Here is a 21,539-nt window from a genome sequence, read left to right as displayed (position 1 = left end):
AAGCTAAGCTGAGACCAGAAGGCTTCATTACAGCAGGAATTAGGTTATAGGAGAGAAGCAAGTGAAGAATGAAGCTTCACAGGAGTCAAATAAAAATATGATTCAAACAAAACTGCCTCAAAACAATCTCAATTTTTCTTTTTTTGTTTGACATTTGTAAATTAACCATCTGTCTCTCGACTCTGTCCTTTAAACTCTTCCTGTTTTCCCATAGATGTAATCTTTTAACGCGCAATCAGACTGAGACAGCAAACAAACATATGAGAGATCTTCGGCTGGCGACAACATAAAAGTTCCTCTCATTGGCCTATCACAGTGATAGGTCTTGAAGGTTCTGTAAATGAGATTTTAAACAATAATAAAGAAGCAAACACCTGTTTTCTATGTAAAGATATAGCAGAGTAATGGTATCCTGAGCAGAGAACGCAGCCACACCCCCTCTGTGTGTGACGTTTTTCTGGTCTTTGTTTTGGTAGCTGGTCTGGTAGTGTGGGCTAGTGCATGTATGTGGGAACAGGCTCCGCCCACAGGCGAGATGACACAGCATTAAAGTGTTGACTCTTCAAGAACTTCCTCCACTGAAGAAGATACTTTAGATTAAAAAGGGATATGTTTTTACCAGCTCCATCAGTGTCACTGGTGCAGCCGGTCCCAGTGGATCAGTCGAAGTCTGAATTTCTTTCCTAGTCCGACCGTGGAGCTGATACTGGTCTGGTTTACTGAGAGGAGAACCCTACGAGCTGCTTAAGGGTCCAGCTGGACTCAGAACTGTTTTTTCTTCTCCTCCATGTGTCAGGAGCTTGATGGTTCATAAAGTTACATGTCTGTTTTCATTAGTGGTGGCTAAAGTAGACATGCTAATGTTAGCTAACTTGCTGTTACTGATATTACATAAATGTTGCAAATGTTGTTATCGCTAGCTGGCTAACTGTCAGAATAGCTGTGGAGCATATCACGGCTATGCTAGCTTGGGAAGTGGTTGGATTGTTTTTGTTTGCTCTCATATACACAGGGTAACTTTATTCACTCGTGCTTCTGGTTTTGTGTTTAATGACGCTTTTGCTGAGTTTTCTAACATCTTGCTGACTGACAATGAAAAGAGTTTTTAAACACATTTCTAATGTTTTTAAAGATCATTTTCTTTTGAAAAATTTAAAACATTATTTGTATTTTTATATATTTTTTTCACCAAAGTTGTACTGTTTTGCAAACAGCCCACAGGTTGGTGACCACTGTACTAAAATTTTGAGAGACCAGCATTAGAATTGATGTTTCCAAATAAATAAGAAAAAGATTAAATAAAAATATATATGTATATTAAAGGTACACAGCCTACAGCTGCTGTTCTAAGAGTTGTGGTGGAGTAAACTGTGTTTTACATGGACTTTCATATTAAAGATAAAACTCTAACTTTTGTTGTTGGTTTAAATAAAGGACGTCACTGACATTTCGCCTGCTTTAAGGCCTCTCTCTCTCTCTCTCTCTCTCTCTCTCTTTCTCTGCTTAAATAACGATGCAGTAGAAGCAGTTTCATTGTTGTCCTGCAAAAAAAAAACAAAAAAAAACAAAAAAAAAAACACCAAGACTCTCTTGCTTAAAATTTAATTCCCACTGGGTAAAGCTAAAAATGTAGGCACTCCTGGGACTGTACGCTGCTGTGGATTAAGTGTTCTCCAATTGGCATATGAATGGATATAAAGCAGCATGAATATCTCATTCGCTTCCCCTGGACTGACCCACATTCTCAGGATGATTTTCTTTAGGATGGTGTTAGATGAGCCTCAGGGCAAAATAACTCAATAGTGAGATAGAATTTAATCTTGGTCTTGTCCCACTCTGTCAATCTGTGAACGTTTAAATAAAAACCTGCTTTGTGTGCGTGCTCATTTCCTGTCTACTAATATATCTGTAGGTTGATATACAGGTGTACCAGACAATAAGGTTTCTGAAGATCTGCAATGAATTTTGGCTAAAACATAGTGAAATTGAAACAGCCTGAAAATGGTGTCAAAGATAGTTGCTACGAGATTAAAAATAGCATCTCAGATTTATAAAGTGTAACATCAGCTGATTGAAGCTGTAAGTGATCAGAGAGGAGGCTACACTTTATTTTTGTAATCTCTTCCTGTCTGTTGAGCAGCAGCTGAAAGTGAAACTTTAAAGCAGAGAGATTTTTTTGATGAGTGATGGCTAAAGGAACAACCACCTTGATTATTTTTTCATTATTTATTATTTTACCACAAGCCTCCAGTTAAATTTATTAATCTCCAATTCTACTGAAGGAGTGAACAGTGCTCTCTCCAAAAGATAAGCACTGTTTCACACTTCACTCCAAAATCTATCGTAGGTATTCAGGTGGTTTAGAGTTGTTTTTTTTTGTTTCATTTGTTTCATGTTTGGTGATGAGGACTAACACCTCACTATAAAACTATCCTTTGTACAAGTTCAGTCAAAGTTAGATGAGAAAACATCTTCCTCTTCTCGAGTGCTTCTAAGAATTTCACACTCAGGAGAAACTCATCAAGTATTTTGACACCGGCTTTAAAAAATACAAATGTCTGCAGCGTAAACATAACTTAAAGGTCCCATATAGTCTAAAGGTAGATGTCCATGTGTTGCTTGATTATAAAGCAGGTGTAGAATCTATATTAATACTGTGAATGTACGTTAAATGATAAATGTTAATTTTAAACAATAATACATTAGCAAACAACTATTTTCCATGGAAAGAAATAGCCGAGTAATGGCTTCCTGAGTAAAGAATGAAGCCACACCCCGTGTGTGTGTGATGTAATGTGTGTATTGTGTTTCACTGGTCTTTGTTTGTGTATCTGGTCTGGTAGTGTTTGCATGTTAGTGGATGTGAGTCCTTCCTTCCTGCACCCGGTCCCAATGGATCAATTCAAGGCTGAATTTCTTTCCCAGTCCAACCGTGGAGCTGATACTGGTCTGGTTTTACCAGGAGAACCCTACGAGCTGCTACAGATCCTTAAATGATGCCTGAGTTTGTGTGGATGCTGCTTTCTTTCCTCTTCTTCTACTCTCCTTTGACAGACTGTAAATGTAAAAGACTCTGTTTCCTCTGCAGTTGGGTTTTTCATCCAGGAGGATTTCAAACAGAGTGAATTTACGTTGAGGGATGTACAGAAGGTTCAATCACCGCTGACATTTATATGAAAATATCATGGATTATTACTGAAACATGAAGGCTGAGACAGACACACGATGACAACATTAAAGGGATACGAGGTGATTCATGTCGCTGCAGCTGTGAGTAACACACAACTGTCACCACACCAGTGACGGTCACAGGGAACGACACACCAGCATCCTCTGGGTTTATGAGCATGAAGACACAGACAGATCTCCCAGACTGAGACTGAGTTAGTTTAAACTGGACGGCGGTCCGAGTTCATCCGGGTTTATTCTGCCAACAATTCACCTTTTTTTGGAGGACGTTGGCCTTTTCACCCTAAAATAATCCCTATGGATGGTCGGCCATCTTTGGAACTGCGTCACCTTGCCCAGATTAGGGAAACAGGGACTCCGTCCTGAAGCCAGACCAAGAATTTCATGTGTTTGCAGGTTGTTTTTTGTTGTTATTATCAGGATAAATATTATGAGCTGATACCTGATAGGCTGAGGTGATTTATAGGTGTAACAGGTGTTCATGAGAGCGGAAGGGCAAACAATTTTCAATCGCACAACTTTGAAATATAGGCAACTAGTCGGCCTACGAATATCTTTTGTCTATTTTTTCTTTCTTTCGTTTCTAAGTTCATGAGAATGGATGATGATATTCTGAGTGCTCCTAACATACAGTGTGTTAGTGCAGTATCTGTGAGTGTATGTTTGCATGTCAGAGCTACCTGTCTGCAGGACCTCCTGGCCTGACGTAAGTGACCACTAGGGGGCGCGACCTGTGCCAGTCCTCCTGTGTGCCACCTGGAAGAAGAGCAGCATCACACGCGATGAGAAACCTTCACATCTTCCAAAAAAAACCATACTTCAGATTACTTCCTTTATATTTTAGTTAAAATTTTGTTCTAGAAACTCCTCTTTAAGAAAAACCTTTAAGAAACATCTGATCAGATTTTGTTCAGTTCAAATCTAGAAGACGACCAACAACACCCAAACATGGATGTTGACTAGATTCATGTTTCCTTTTTCTTTTGCTTTTCCAGCTTCGTTTTTTCAGTCAGGATGACAAAAAAACGATGAAATGTCTGATTAATGTCAGTCACAACGTTTCATACACTCCTCCAAACACAGTTCGTTTTTCTGAAGGTTACCTCTCATGACGAAACCAAAGCTGTTCCCCTCTTTGTGCAAACAGATGTCGATTGTCTTTGATATGACCCCTGAGGTGCTGTCTGGTGCTGTGAGGAGAGAGAGAGAGGATTTATTACAGTTAGTATGACAGAGAATATCTGGGACGTTATCACGGTGACAGCTGGTTTATCCTCCTGATCCCAGGGGAGAAGGAAGAGTTGACAGGACGCCATCGCCTCGCGTATGACAACGCTGTCTTTTTTCTTTTTTTCTCCCAGCAGCCCCGTGCGCCAGGATCCCGGCTGCACCAACAGTCTGCTCCTGGTTAGACATCCAGAGGAGAAGGTCAGATGATGGAGTGTGGAGGTGGACAGACAGAGGACACGAGTTCTGTCTCAGACCTGCAATTAATAACTAACTGTAATCACCATCTTTCTCCGTCCTTAAACTAACAGTGTGTAACTTCTGCCTCTCGGGGTCTCTCAATCAAAACAATAACATAAACAGTGTCAAATAGCGTGGGATCATGGGAGTTGTTGTCTTCACCACCACTGGTTCAGATTCCTTCAGTTTGAGTGCTTCAGGAGGTTTTTTTTACCAGCAGCTGAATTATCCACAGAGATCTCTTCGTCTCCACAATAAACAGTCGAGGTAATTACAACCAGTAGACACACTGAATAAAACTGTTTCACATTTAACCACCTGAAAACCAAATCACACGGACAGACGCGAAAAAGACGTTTCCTTTAAAAAGAAAACAAAATACATGAAAATACACCATTTATCATCAGACGATCAAAAACAGAAAGAATCGTTGTGTTTTCAGCTTTCCGATGGTCCGTGAACTAACCATGTGTGACATTCGTTTTCCCTCAGAAAATAAAAACCAAATTTAAGCTTAAAATTGTGATATTTCCTCAAAATCACTTTATTCTACATATTTGATTTAAAGTCAGAGTCTGATGACGCTGTACGGAGGACAGAGACTCAGGGAAGAGCTGCAGCTGAGACTGATGCTAACCTTTGTTCTGACTGTTTCTCTGATCGCTCATGAACCAGACGTTCAGCAGGTTTTTATCAGCAGCTGAATGATCCTCAGAGGTTTCCTCCTCTCCACAACAAACACACCAGGAGATTAAACCAGGAGAAACTCTGAATAAAGAAGTTTCACGTTAAAAATTTGTGTTTGTCTTTCACGGTTTGGCGGATACAGGACGTGTTGGAGCTGAGCTGTCGAACGTTTCCTCAGCTTGTTTCTCTGATAATTTCAGATCCAGACGTCCGACGACTAAAATCCTTCATCTGGTTCAAATACAGACTGAAAACCACCAAGGTGTAAAAAGTGAATCTTAAAAATGAGACTTAAAATTCGATAAAAGTCGATTTTGAGCTTCTGTCAGACAAACACACTGACACATGATCATAGAGGAGATGATGTCATTGACAGGCGACCAATGAAACGTTACCATGATTAAAATCTCAGATTTCTCTGGTTTGAGAATTGATGGAAACATTTGGGATAATGCAAGAACACGACTCTGTAAGCCTAAAATCCTGCACCTATGACACGTACCTGTGGGGGGCAGCTCGTACTCCACCTCCAGCAGAACTCTCTCGCCCACGTTCTTCAGTAAGCTGATGATCTCTTCGTGCCGCAGTTTGGTCAGATTGATGCCGTTCACAGACTTGATGTAGTCGCCGACGTTCAGCTGGTCGCTCCTGCAAAAAAGAAGAGATGAGAGCGTGTAGAAGCTTCCGTGAAGGTGAGTGAAAATCAGGAAAGTTCTGGATGTGTTTCTCCTCCCTCTTCTTCTCTGGTGGCGCCTGCGTCTCACCCACCTGGCTGCCAGTCCTCCGGGCCGCAGGTTGGACACCCGCGGTTTCCCGTCCTTGTCGGTTCCTCCTGAGATGGTGAGGCCGAGCGTGCTGCCTTCTTTCTTCACCAGCTCCACCATGGTCACCCCCCGCAGAGCTTCTACCCAGAAACACACATGCACATAAAGACAAGTACACACACACACACACACATATGTACACACACACATATATGTACACACACACACACTCGGACACACAGAGTACAGCAGAGAGATAAGTGGTTAGCGGCCGCCCTCTGTCATCTGATTCCCAGATTAAAGCAAAGCCGAGATACGAGGAAGATAAAGTCAGAGACGTTTGACACGGCGTGTCCTTGAGCGAGCCCCCCCCCCCCCCCCCCCTCCCCCCCCCCCCAGGTTTAATACAAGAGAATCAGCTGAGACGACTCAAATGTAAAAGTGAAGGTCAGATAAGATAAACATCAGTTAATGAGAATTAACAAAGCCTCATTGTCTTCCCTGAGAGGTTAAAACACGTCAGCTGATCTACGACAGTCACTGTGGATTATCTGAATGAAAACATTTTCTATGATGGAAAACTCCATTAAAATGTCACGATAATAACATATTTGTATTTGAAGTTCAGCTTTACACACTGTTCTGTAGGTGGGAGACGTTCCACAGACGTACGATATTATCCTATAATTATATTATTGTATTCCATGTTTCAGGTGTCAGTGATGCTGCCACTAAACAACAGTTCAAAGTTTTGTTTGTCACATGACCCGGTTCAACGTGCAGTAAACACAGTGGTGGAATGTGGGTCGGACTCGGCAGCAAGACAGACTGAACAAACTGAAAAGAAATATTGATATTATGAAAAATATTGCATAATAATGGGAAATATTGCAATATTCAATATTATAATCTTAGTTAATATTATATTATAACTATACAAGGGAGTTTTTGAGGACAGAGCAAACACAGGCGGAGTTTTTGAATCTTTGTGCTAAGAAACCAGCGTTAGCTTTAGTGCCGCTAATAAGAAGAAGGAGTGAGCAGCAAAGAAGAGGCTTGTTTTTTGTTTGTTTTTTACTCGACACGTTCCTCCTCCTTGCTAACATTACCCACAATGCAACCTGCATTGTGGGTTCGGTCAGAGATTGGGGCGTGTTATGCTAGTAGCGGATAACGTAGCTTTGAGTCTGAGATGAGGTTCTGGTACAGTCAACTGTTTTTATCTCCACACCCACAGATTTATTTCATGTTCAGATTATTTTAAATATTTTTTTATTAATAATTTTTGATATGTAAAATCCTGTCTTCAGGTGTCTTGAGGTTGTATAGAGGCAGGTGTCTTATTACAGTAACAGGTTACACAGTGACACATATTTACATACAAGTGTCAAAATATTTTTTTGGACGGTCTGATGGATAAAGAATATAAATATCAACAAATCAACATTTCTATTATAAAATGCATATAATATAATATAATATAATATAATATCTCACTGGAGGGAATCCTCTGCGGAGCGTGAACACGCTGGACGGTCCGTCTTATTGTACAGTACAACAACATATTCCCTGAACGCCTCATTAAACTACTGTATAAACAAAAGCATGTGACCTCTTTTCTAACAGCTATTAACTGCGGCGGCTCCGGCTCTGCTCCGGCTCTGCTCCGGCTCTGCTCCGGCTCTGCTCCGGCTCTGCTCCGGCTGAGTGGAGGTAAACAACTTAATGGGTTGACTTGGGAACGACACGAGTTCAGTTCACCTTCATCCTGCTGCTGCTTTGAAGTTACGAGTTCACGACTACAGTTCACGGAGAGAGGCCGGTTTCTCCAGGACGCGTGGCATCGAACAGGTGTCTGATATTTTATCTGCAAAACATGAATCAGGTCGGATCCAAATCATCAAGGAAGCCGAACGTCTAACTAATGAGGTTCAGGCTTCGGCGACGGCTCGAGGTTCAGGAAGGATTTCACATTTTGGAAAATATGCTTATTTGCTTCTTGCTGAGAGGCAGAAGAGAAGATTGATCGTGTTTGGACTCAGGACAAACGGCCAAGCAATCAGCAGAGAGTCCAGGAAGTGACTGGTCCCGCCAAGTGATAATCTGGCACAGTTAGCCGCTTCTAGCTTCATATTCACAGTGATTTAGTTTATTCATTTATTTAATAGGGACGATGCAAGTTAATATAGTTTCCAGCCTGAGCATGAAACTGATGTTGTACAGAGCGTTTTGTAAATTTACTGTTTTTACACGTCGCGTTCTGCCTCCAGGAAACTGACGTATTCCTGACCCGTAAATCCAACACTGACAAATCACTCACCGTATCCCTCCTCCTCTTCCTCTTCCTCCTCCTCCTCCTCTCCCTCCTCCTCTTCCTCTCCCTCCTCTCCTCTCCCTCCTCCTCTTCCTCTCCCTCCTCCTCTTCCTCCTCCTCCTCTCCCTCCTCTCCCTCCTCCTACTCCTCTTCTTCCTCCTCCTGCCCCTCCTCCTCCTTTCCCTCCTTCTCCTCTTCCTCTTCTCCCTCCTTCTCCTCCTCCTCCTCTCCCTCCTCTCCCTCTTCCTCCTCCTCCTCTCCCTCCTCCTCTTCCTCTTCCTCCTCCTCCTCCTCTTCCTCTCCCTCCTCCTCCTCCTCTTCCTCTCCCTCCTCTCCCTCCTCCTCCTCTCCCTCCTCTCCCTCCTCCTCCTCTCCCTCCTCCTCCTCCTCTCCCTCTTCCTCTCCTTCCTCCTGCTCCTCCTCCTCTTCCTCTCCCTCCTCCTCCTCTCCCTCCTCCTCCTCCTCTCCCTCTTCCTCTCCTTCCTCCCGCTCCTCCTCCTCCTCCTCCTCCTCTCCCTCCTCCTACTCCTCTTCTTCCTCCTCCTCTCCCTCCTCCTCCTCTTCTCCTCCTCCTCTCCTTCCTCCTCCTCTCCCTCCTCCTCCTCTCCCTCCTCCTCCTCCTCCTCCTCCTCTCCTTCCTCCTCCTCTCCCTCCTCCTCCTCTCCCTCGATGCTGCCAGACAAATAAACGTCGTAGACTCGTGGATATCACTCCACAAGTGTTAGTTTTAATCATCATTTTACATTTTGATTGAAAGACTTTTATCGTCTCCAGGTTATTTACCTCTTAATGTTTGAAATGATAAATACATTTAAAAGTATTGGGAGAAAAACACTTGAACCTTCCAGGATCATGTTGTGTCACGACGTTAAAGACCTAACGAACCAAATACCAAATATAACTAATGTCCTGTATAACCTGGTGCCTACATTACCCACAATACAACTCGACCACTGACAGTTCACCTGGAGATTGGAACGTGTTATGCTAGCAGCGGCTAATGTAGCCCGTGAGCTGCTAGCCTGAAACAATTGACTCGAGTTACATCACCTGAGGTCAGACGTAACACAGCTCCTCCTCAACGACAAAAAACTTTATAAAACTTTAGTGTGGCGCATCGGGACATGAAGGAGAACTACGGCCACGGACCAGAAAATAACTGAGGAGGAAGCCAACCATTGATAGCGACGGTGCGGCTTCAGCTTATCGTACGATACGATGCACCTCAGCGTGCTGGGACCTTTAGTTTCGGTAATGCCTGCGTCTCAGTCGAGCTCCACGCCTTCAGGATCAAACAACTTGATCAGTTGTCTTATTGTGTCTTGTGATACAACATATCTCCTCTGACTCACACGCAGGTGTAACCAACCACATCCTTGCGTTTGCATGGTCCTGATGCTGAGAACGACTCTGTGTTCATGAGCCACAAGAGAAAGAGTTTCTCTGTTGCTGAAGCCGATGTAGAGGCAGTTTGATATCGTCTCACAAGGTCGACTTTAATCTCAAAATGTCACGTTTATTTTCGAAAGGCAAATTTAAAATAAAGATCTTCCTCTTCTGACTCAGTTCGACTTTATTCTCGACATTTTGACTTTTCTTCTCGAACATCTTCCTCCTCTCATTTTCTTTTCTCATCCGTGGCCGTGATACTCCGTCGTACACTTCCCCTTTAAGTTAAGACGTCAAATTAAAATGCTGAATTAAGGAGGAATGTTGAATTTTACAGTTCCTCAGTGTCACAGGAATGCAACACACACACACACACACACACACACACACACACACACACAGACACACACACACACACAGCCAGAGCACTGCAGATAAACAGCTATCTCTCATTCCCTCTCTATATCTTCCAAGCACACTGCAGCACTCCCATACACTCACACACACACACACACACACACACACACACACACACACACACACACACACACACACACACACACACACACACACACACACACACACACACACACACACACACACACACACACACAGGTGAGACGAGGCTTCGTTGTGATAGCTCGATGGTTAGATTATGTAAATCCCTCGGGCAACATCAGTGAGATGCTTCACACTGCAGTTATCACACACACACACACACACACACACTTTATCTGCAGGAAGACACTCGTTCATTAATTAGTACTTGCTCTGTTCATATTTGCATAAAAGCACAGACGCTTTAACAAATGTAGATTGATGCTGTGAATCTTCTGAACTGAGTCTATGAAGTGACCGAGTTCAGATTCAATACGTTTTATCTCCTCATGAAATTACAAGTAATGACGACCTGTCTCTCTCTCTCTCACACACACACACACACACACACACACACACACACACAAAGCAACAAGTCAACAACCATGTGTCTATGGAAGGAAAACGAAACAAAAAGAGTCGTAAACGTGTGAAACAAAGAAATACTGGGACCCAACATGGAGCTGAGTTACAACTAATGATGCCGCCATCGTGTTTTTATCGATACCGATCATCTATGAGTGAGATTGACGATCCACGGCAGATATTGATCATGTTCGGCGTGCAGTGCAGACGTTCTATCAGTCTGACTCACTTTGAGCTACAGACATCAGCGTATTAACCACAGCTGATCGGTGACTAGGAGCATTCGTTCACATCGTCCCATTGGGCCGATCATGATCGACGACCGATCAATCGGAGCATCCCTGATTCAGACTGAGAGAGAGACGAGGTGAGAAAGTGTAGAACGAAGGAAAAGAAGAAGAAACAGACAGAGACACACAGAGAGGAAGAAGAGGACACAACCAAACACACCAACGTGCTGCAGATACTCACAACACAACAGGAAGTGTTTCCAGGGGACACGGAAAAGTGACGGACCCAGCTGGGACGCAGTTGCACGGATGTATTATAACACATCGTGTGCACTTGTTCTTCCCCGCCTTTCACTCTGAAAGTCACAAAACACTGAACATCGAGTGCGTCGCAGCCTGGTTCATCGCTTTTTAGTGTCCCCCGGAAACACTTCCTGTTGTGTTGTGAGTATCTGCAGCTCATGTGTCGTCACACTGATGAAGATGTCTCCTGAAGTTGCGGTGTGTTGAGCTCACAGGGCGGGAAACAGAGGTGAAAACGAGGCGGGAAGAGAGAAAACATAATGAAGGAAGGAAGGAAGGAAGGAAAGAAAGAAGGAAAGAAAGAAAGAAAGAAAGAAAGAAAGAAAGAAAGAAACCTCCAAAAATGAAATAATAAAAGTAAAATCTGAAACCGTCTCGTTGCAGAATAAAGCAAAGACAACCAGAATCTACTTCTCCTGCAGGAACCCGTTCTCCAGTCTGCACCGTCCTAAAATAGCAGCTGTGAAGAAGCAGCCAATCAGAAGTCGCTGCAGCAGATCTCGACTTGATGGACAGCTTCTTCATCCAACCAGAGCTCAGTCTGAGACATGCAGACTCTCTGATTGGAGGGTTTGTCCTGGACTTGGTGCAGGAGCTGATATTAAAGGATGATTTGATGGTTTGAAATATTAATAATTATAAACATATAATTTAGGAAGAGAGACGTTGTTTTTAATAAAAGCAGATGGTGAGAATGTGGAAACACTGAACTGCTTCTCTGGAGTTTGAACGTGAAGCTGCTGCAGCATCAGGTCGCTGTTAAAGACCCGAGGTCAGGAAGAAGAAGGAAGAGGTTTTCAGAAATGATGCAACCGTCTCATTATGTGAATCGTGGCTGTGAATATTAAAATAAAAGATGTTTTGGTGGATGAGTTTTCACTTCAGAGACCGAACGCATCTGTTCAGCAGACGGACCGGCGACCTCGCTGTTATCAGCCGGTCGCTGCTGTCGTCAGCATCATCATCATCATCATCATCATCATCATCATCATCATCATCATCAGCAGCAGCATCATCAGAGTCTGAACCACAGAGAAAATTACCCAGAATCACCCAGACCTGACGAGGAAAAGCTGCTTCTGCAAAACGTCTCAAACTAATTAAGGAAAAAGCTGCTGACGCCAAATTCAGCTGGAGGATGGATAGATAGATAGATAGATAGATGATAGATGTTAGATAGATAGATAGATAGATAGATAGATAGATGATAGATAGATAGATAGATAGATAGATGATAGATGTTAGATAGATAGATAGATGATAGATAGATAGATAGATAGATAGATAGATAGATAGATAGATAGATAGATAGATAGATAGATAGATAGACAGATAGATAGATAGATAGACAGATAGATAGATAGATAGATAGATAGATGTTAGATAGATAGATAGATAGATAGATAGATAGATAGATAGATAGATAGATAGATAGATAGATAGATAGATAGATAGATGTTAGATAGATAGATAGATAGATAGATAGATAGATAGATAGATAGATAGATAGACAGATAGACAGATAGATAGATAGATGATAGATAGATGGATAGATGATAGATAGATAGATAGATAGATGATAGATAGATAGATAGATGATAGATAGATAGATAGATAGAAAGATAGATAGATAGATAGATGATAGATAGATAGATAGATAGATGATAGATAGATAGATAGATAGATAGATAGATAGATGATAGATGATAGATAGATAGATAGATGATAGATAGATAGATAGATGTTAGATAGATGATAGATGATAGATAGATAGATAGATAGATAGATATATAGATAGATAGATAGATATAGATAGATAGATATATAGATAGATAGATGTTAGATAGATAGATAGATATAGATAGATAGATAGATAGATAGATAGATTAGATAGATAGATAGATAGATAGATAGATAGATAGATAGATAGATAGATAGAAAGATAGATAGATAGATAGATAGATAGATAGATAGATAGATAGATAGATAGATAGATAGATAGATAGATAGATAGATAGATAGATGGATGGATTGACAGAAAGAAAGAGGTAGACATACCTGGTATACTGTGTCTTCTTGAGGCCATGGTTTGTTCAGGTCCAGAGATGTCCTTTGTTTTCCCGTACGGTCCGTCATCTACAGACAGAACAGACACAACGAATGGTTGATTTAAATATCAACTTCTTCTGTTAATGTTGTTGATGCAGCGACACTTTGACACTTTGACACGAGCAGATACCGACAGCACATCCGACGCAGCAGGCGGAGAGTCAGGTGTGTTTGGGTGTAAAAGGAAGGAAGAGTTTAATGGTGTTGATCTGAGCGCCAGGTGAAAGTGCTGACAGCTCATTAAAGATAAGTACCAGGTGTGCGGGGGTGAGAGCGGTGAAGGGTCAGAGGTCAGTTGATGGTTTTCAACCAAACGCACGACGACTTAAAGAAGAATCTGCTCGACGCTGACGGACGACCTTCATCTTCTCAAACCCAGGAAAACACAATTTCCCAGAAACCCACTCAGAGCGTCACTCATCACAGAATGTGTTTCACCTCCCGCTCTCTCGCTCGGCGACTCATCTCATTTCATTTTCAATGATGCTTTTATCTGCCGACGATTATGAAACAAGATAAACGAGATAAAACCACCACCTCCACTTCCTGGTTACGTTCCGCGTAGGTTAGCAACGTACGTGGGAGCGCGTTCTATTTATAGTCCGGAGAGACGGCGCTCAGATATCTTTAACGTATATCGTGCAAAACAGGAAAATCTACACACACAATGCTTTGTTTTGAAATGTTTTTTTATTTTTTGTGTAAATTACAATAATGATGACATAGAAAATATTGGCTGAGTATCTATTTATCTATCAATCAATCAATCAATCAATCAATCGTTCCTGATTTCTTAATCTATTCTTCTTCTTCTATTTATTTTTCTGTTGAATTGTATTTAAAGTGGAAGAAAGTCCACTGGTTTAATAAATGCTTCCTGTTTCCAAAGTCAGCGTGTAATCGTGTTAAATAATCCTGATCTCATTATTGATCGAGAATGTTTTCCTCCTCTCGACCCACGAATCATCTTCGTGCTCCACAGACGCCATCATCGTCTCTCCACGTCGCCCTCGCTGCACATCTGAGCGTCTACAGTCCGACGTGATGAGATTATACTTCTATCATCTGTTTGATTCTCGCTGCTTATTTTTTCTTGAACGTCCCAGAGTTTCGTGTCCCAGTGAACAGGCTGCGTTCGAGAGCTGCTGCTGTGACTGGAGGTTCAGGGGCGTTTCCTTCCTGTCGACTTGAAAAACGTCCCTAATACTTAATCTACTTAGTGCTTTCACAAATGCAATCGCGCCTATGTTGTGTACTGTATGTTCCCTTGTAAGTCGATTACAGGTGAGGGAGATTTTCCAGGTGCAGCGGTACCTTCTCAGTCAGTCGGTGTGTAGCTGTGTTTGTAAAGTGCCGACGAAGGCGCCGCCTCCCTCCCTCCCTCCCTCCCTCCCCCGCCTCAACAGTGAAACAGAAGCCATCCTTGCTATGTGCCACGGGGGGGAACAGATGTCCTGCTTCATCGCCTCTGCCAGAGACGTGTGAGGGTTTTAATATTTGATCAGGTAGAAACTCGCTTCTGTTCGGATCTCCGCAGGTGTCCAATAAACTGACGAACAGAGCAGAAATGCTGCAAGAAGTCGTCAGGGTCAAACTCCGATCAACCAACAAAGCAATCAGCAAATCAATCAATCAACGACATTTTCCCGCTCCCCCCTGAGGGATCCTGAGGTGTTCCCAGGCCAGGTGAAAGATATAATGTCTGCTTTACCTGCGGTCACCTGCCGGTTGGAAGGAGTCCAGGAGGATCTGAACTAGACGCCCGAACGAGCTCACTCCCACCTGTCACTCAAAGAGGCCACGCCCCTCAATCCTCCATAACTATAGTCCTTAATAAAGTGTAAACAGGTGAGTTATATAAACAGGTGAGTTATATAAACAGGTGTCATGAAGGAGGAAATTATCTCTAGAGACCAAAACAGTTTTTGTACCAGGCTGTAAACATGTTTATTTCTGCTGTAAAGTTGGACATTTTAACATGGGAGTCTATGGGGACTGACTCACTGTTGGAGCCAGACTCTAGTGGTCGTTAGAGGAACTGCAGCTTCTGGGAAAACGCAGTATAAAGAGAGACAGAGTCCACGTCCGGGGGAGGTGGTGGACGGATGGATGTGACACAGGAGAGCGGTGTGTTTGATTCCTGTGTTGTTGTTTTTAGTTTTTTTTTAATTATCCATGGCTGTTTGTTGTTATTATTGTAACCATGACAACAGAGATCGTCTAATGTTGAGGAAGCTACTTATTCAAACCCAAATCACAATGTGTCCCTAAACCTAACTTAAACCTTGACCGTTATTACAGTAACCATGGCGATGAAGGTAGGTACGCTCTCGCAGTTTCCTCCTCTGCCTGTAGGAGGCGATACTGATCCACAGCAGGTGTAAGTCGAGTTCAGACGGAGGATCTCTTTAAAACCAGTGTTTTTCTTGCAGTTGAAGGAAAGATTGTTGGTAAGTGAAGTGAAGGCCTCATCAATGATATATAAAGGATATTAAGTGTGACAGCAGCTGTGACTGTGGAGCTGAGGCTGTTGTTGTTGTGGCTCTGAGGGGAGAGGATGTGTCCTACTTTACAACCTCTGCTCTGTGGGGGGGTTTAACAATTCATGGGCCAGTCCTCGACTACTTTTCATTCCCAACTCAGGAAGTGTCATTAAGTTGCATTTCGGCCACGTACAATTACACCGCAGCTTTAAAACGTAAACGTCTCCGATAAACTCGCAGAATAAATCTATATTTTTTTAAAAGCTTTTCAGCACCTGAGGCGTTTTAAACCGTCGACGCAGCAGAGAAACCGGAGAGGAGTTTAATATGTGAAGTCCTTTATCTCCTGAGACGTGCTTTTAATTCTCCTTTAAATTACATCCGCACCACACACTCGTCTTCAAGTCTCAGTTTCACAGTAGGAAAAAGAACATCAGTGGTTAGTTTGATCTTTAACGCCGGCTCCTGTATGTAGGACTTCCTGTCACAGTGGGTTTCCTCCCACAGTCCAAAGACATGTGGGTTAGCTCAGTGTGTTTATTTGTGTTGGAGCTGGTGTGATGCTGGGAAACGTTCATCCATCCTTCAGTTTTATCCATTTATCCGTCTTTGAAAATGGATGAATTCATCACTGACGAGGTTTTGGTGAAAAATCTACAATTTTTTGGGGGGTTGAATTTCTTCCATAACTTCATCCTGAACCTTCGTTTCTTCTTTATTTATAAATGTTATATCATCATTCTGATACTGACACGATTTAATCACACACACCAGCACGTGCAGGAGAAAACAAACATCCGGTAACATCCACAAACACCGAACAACATCCGGAGGTCGGCCCAGAACAGCGCCGACGACGAGCCGACGACGAGCCGACACCAAGCCGACGACGAGCCGACAATCTTCTGACCCAACACCATCTCCAAACAACGGCTCAGGCGAAACAACATGGCCGCCATCTTTGTGAGAAGGCGTCGGAGACAGAGCGGGACACCCACACATCTGCTTTCTTGATCGGTATCAGACAACAAACCACACAGCAACTAGTTTCCCGCTCGCCAACAACCTCGATATATGAACTGTTTTCCATCTGGCACGTTCCACACGTGGCACATTTTCCTGCCTTCCTCCTCCTCCCCCTCCTCCTCCTCTTCCTCCTCCTCCTCCCCCTCCTCCGGTGAAATATGCAGCACTTTCCCACCGGTGATGCTTAGAAATCAGTTCTCTTCCCAGCAGTGACAGTGGAAAAGGAGGCCACGGTCGTCGTCGTCATTGTTGTTGTGTCGGAGTTTGGAGATCTTCACAGAGGTGTAATAAGTTTAATAATTCATAAATTGTGGATTCAATTTCGCTTTAAACCACTTTCATAACTTATCTGGCTGGCTGCCTTCCTGCTGTGGGGCTGTCACAGACATAATGGACCCCAGAGGCTGCTCATCAGCACACACACACACACACACACACACACACACACACACACACACACACACACACACACACACAACGTGCACAGGCCTCTAGCAGCAGAGAGTGATGCATACGCAAAAGGATTTAGGCGACAAATCTACACCTGCATATGCAAAAAAACACACACACACACACACACACACACACACTTCAGGCAGCTCCGTCTCTCTGACTGGATGAATCTTCGTCGTGGCGTTGTAAATATTTGTGTCTTCAGCGCCGGACGTGTGAGACCAACAGTCTTTCTGAATGGAAACACACACCAGCTTCACTCTGGCACATTTTCTTCTTCTTTTTTCCCCCCGCTGCCTTTTCTCTGCGACTCTCTGATAAATTAGCGTCTCCTGCTGAATAATTTGAATGTGATTAGGCTAATGACTGCCGGCGCTGTCAGCTCTCTGAAAAGGTTGAGTTACAGACGACGATGCGTCAGGCCAGATCCTCCTCCTGCGGCGGGAGCACCGGCGCCGAGCTCTCACAGCGAGCGCATCTTCTCAAAGCAGAGACGCCGACGACTTCAGCGCGAGCAGGTTTGACAGAATACAGGAAGGATGAGAGTAGAAGTCGTTTTAGAGCAGCTTCCAAAAGCATGTTTGAAATGAGCTTCAAAAACAGTCAGGACGTTTTAAATTCTAAAAAATACAGAAAAAACAAAAACACGTTTTTCACTCTTTAAATATTTAATTCTGTTTTTTTCTTACTGTTATTTCAGCCGACAAGATGATGAGAAATATTTTCATTAATAAATACTGTAACCTTTGACCTTCTAATCATCCTCGAGTCCAAGAGAAAGTTTGTGCCAAATTAGTATTTTCTCACACACACACAACTGCACATACACACACACACACTTCAGGCAGCTCCGTCTCTCTGACTGGATGAATCTTCGTCGTGGCGTTGTAAATATTTGTGTCTTCAGCGCCGGACGTGTGAGACCAACAGTCTTTCTGAATGGAAACACACACCAGCTTCACTCTGGCACATTTTCTTCTTCTTTTTTCCCCCCGCTGCCTTTTCTCTGCGACTCTCTGATAAATTAGCGTCTCCTGCTGAATAATTTGAATGTGATTAGGCTAATGACTGCCGGCGCTGTCAGCTCTCTGAAAAGGTTGAGTTACAGACGACGATGCGTCAGGCCAGATCCTCCTCCTGCGGCGGGAGCACCGGCGCCGAGCTCTCACAGCGAGCGCATCTTCTCAAAGCAGAGACGCCGACGACTTCAGCGCGAGCAGGTTTGACAGAATACAGGAAGGATGAGAGTAGAAGTCGTTTTAGAGCAGCTTCCAAAAGCATGTTTGAAATGAGCTTCAAAAACAGTCAGGACGTTTTAAATTCTAAAAAATACAGAAAAAACAAAAACACGTTTTTCACTCTTTAAATATTTAATTCTGTTTTTTTCTTACTGTTATTTCAGCCGACAAGATGATGAGAAATATTTTCATTAATAAATACTGTAACCTTTGACCTTCTAATCATCCTCGAGTCCAAGAGAAAGTTTGTGCCAAATTAGTATTTTCTCACACACACACACATACACACACACACAACGTGCACAGGCCTCTAGCAGCAGAGAGTGATGCATACGCAAAAGGATTTAGGCGACAAATCTACACCTGCATATGCAAAAAAAACACACACACACAACGTGCACAGGCCTCTAGCAGCAGAGAGTGATGCATACGCAAAAGGATTTAGGCGACAAATCTACACCTGCATATGCAAAAAAAACACACACACACATACACACACACACAACGTGCACAGGCCTCTAGCAGCAGAGAGTGATGCATACGCAAAAGGATTTAGGCGACAAATCTACACCTGCATATGCAAAAAAAACACACACACACACAACTGCAGATGTACAAACTACAGGTGCAGTGATTCTGTAGGTGAAAAACTCCACCTGTCACATTTACACCACAAACACCTGCGAGCGAGCTTTCCCTCTCCCTGTGTGTGTGTGTGTGTGTGTGTGTTTGTGAGCATCAAGGAAATACTAACAGACACTCCTCTCGAGTATCTTGCAGGAATCCCCTTAAGCTTTCAGCAAACCTCAACACAAACACACACACACACACACAACGTGCACAGGCCTCTAGCAGCAGAGAGTGATGCATACGCAAAAGGATTTAGGCGACAAATCTACACCTGCATATGCAAAAAAAACACACACACACACTTCAGGCAGCTCCGTCTCTCTGACTGGATGAATCTTCGTCGTGGCGTTGTAAATATTTGTGTCTTCAGCGCCGGACGTGTGAGACCAACAGTCTTTCTGAATGGAAACACACACCAGCTTCACTCTGGCACATTTTCTTCTTCTTTTTTCCCCCCGCTGCCTTTTCTCTGCGACTCTCTGATAAATTAGCGTCTCCTGCTGAATAATTTGAATGTGATTAGGCTAATGACTGCCGGCGCTGTCAGCTCTCTGAAAAGGTTGAGTTACAGACGACGATGCGTCAGGCCAGATCCTCCTCCTGCGGCGGGAGCACCGGCGCCGAGCTCTCACAGCGAGCGCATCTTCTCAAAGCAGAGACGCCGACGACTTCAGCGCGAGCAGGTTTGACAGAATACAGGAAGGATGAGAGTAGAAGTCGTTTTAGAGCAGCTTCCAAAAGCATGTTTGAAATGAGCTTCAAAAACAGTCAGGACGTTTTAAATTCTAAAAAATACAGAAAAAACAAAAACACGTTTTTCACTCTTTAAATATTTAATTCTGTTTTTTTCTTACTGTTATTTCAGCCGACAAGATGATGAGAAATATTTTCATTAATAAATACTGTAACCTTTGACCTTCTAATCATCCTCGAGTCCAAGAGAAAGTTTGTGCCAAATTAGTATTTTCTCACACACACACACACACACACACACACACACACACACACACACACAACACACACACACACACATACACACACACACACACACACACACACACACACACACACAGATTGCTGTACAATACTCTTCACTCCGTCCTGAACCAGTTTCATCTTCATCAGCTTCAGGTAAACTGGACTGTTCTACCTGAGCTCATCATCCAACAGAATCTGTTCTACTCACACTGCAGCTGCACAATTAATCAAAAATATAATCATATTGCAATATAGCTAAGAGCAATAGCATTAGCATTGTTAGCACCATCAGTGTCGTTCGGCTCTAATCTCTGATCTCACAGCATGATGTCATGAACGTGTTGGGAGTCGAGTGAGAACTGACCTGCAGGTAAAAAAACATCTGCATGTTTCGTTTTTTTACACGTGTAGATTCCAAACGACAGCAGCATTTAAATATTAGATTCACACATAGAAGCTGCTTCACACTGAAATACAGCTGCTGAAACAACCCAGATGTTCACATCTGCTTTGATGTTAAATCTGCAGATACTGGCAACGGCCATGAATCAAAGAACTGTGGAAACAGGCTTCACCAAGCATCAACCTCCAAGACTGAAACATGAAGAACCAGAAGCTGCAGTTCCTCTAACGACCACTAGAGTCTGGCTCCAACAGTGAGTCAGTCCCCAGAGACTCCCATGTTAAAATGTCCAACTTTACAGCAGAAATAAACATGTTTACAGCCTGGTACAGAAACTGTTTTGGTGTCTAGAGATAATTTCCTCCTTCATGACACCTGTTTATATAACTCACCTGTTTATATAACTCACCTGTTTACACTTTATTAAGGACTACAGTTATGGAGGATTGAGGGCGTGGCCTCTTTGAGTGACAGGTGGGTGAGCGTATGCTTGTCACAAACCGGCATGCACCTCTTTGACATTTGGATTAACTGGGAGTTAGGGGGCGGAGTCAGACACTGAGCTTCATAACCGCTCTTCAGAGACCTGTAGGCGACGTCACAGAGGCGGCGTCCATCTTTATTTACATTCTGTGATCCTGACGTTTATTTTCCAAAAAGTTCATATTCCTTTAGAGTGTGTTTTCATTTTTCTGTGTTCAGTTCTGAGAGAGCAGAGCACATCCTCCCAATGAAGGCTTCCACAGAGTCTATTAACACACACACACACACACACACACACACACACACACACACACACACACACACACAGAGTGGAAACACTGACATACATATGCATCAAGTTACTTCACATTTTGCCTCAAGGTCACCGGAAACCTATTAGACAGAGAGCGAGAGAGACAGACAGAGAGAA

At 43.1% G+C, this 21,539-nt stretch overlaps 1 protein-coding gene across 8 annotated transcripts in view; it reads right to left on the bottom strand.

Annotated features, from left to right (window-relative positions):
* Positions 1–21,539, bottom strand: part of LOC130182388 (glutamate receptor-interacting protein 2-like) — a 172,338-nt gene that overhangs the window by 37,647 nt on the left and 113,152 nt on the right. For 5 of the 8 annotated variants that reach the window (XM_056397299.1, XM_056397284.1, XM_056397319.1 and 2 more), the window contains 5 exons: positions 13,365–13,442; positions 6,112–6,247; positions 5,846–5,991; positions 4,293–4,379; positions 3,870–3,945 (listed from right to left, as the gene is read on the bottom strand). In XM_056397299.1, coding sequence (XP_056253274.1) covers positions 3,870–3,945; positions 4,293–4,379; positions 5,846–5,991; positions 6,112–6,247; positions 13,365–13,442 — 523 coding nt within the window. The remainder of the gene's footprint in view (positions 1–3,869; positions 3,946–4,292; positions 4,380–5,845; positions 5,992–6,111; positions 6,248–13,364; positions 13,443–21,539) is intronic. The other 3 variants (XM_056397292.1, XM_056397339.1, XM_056397328.1) reach the window with 1 other exon arrangement.

The sequence above is a fragment of the Seriola aureovittata genome, chromosome 2 (genome assembly GCF_021018895.1).
Source record: "Seriola aureovittata isolate HTS-2021-v1 ecotype China chromosome 2, ASM2101889v1, whole genome shotgun sequence".
In the NCBI taxonomy this organism is placed as follows: Eukaryota; Metazoa; Chordata; class Actinopteri; order Carangiformes; family Carangidae; genus Seriola; species Seriola aureovittata.
This window is presented reverse-complemented; position numbering and strand designations above follow the sequence as displayed.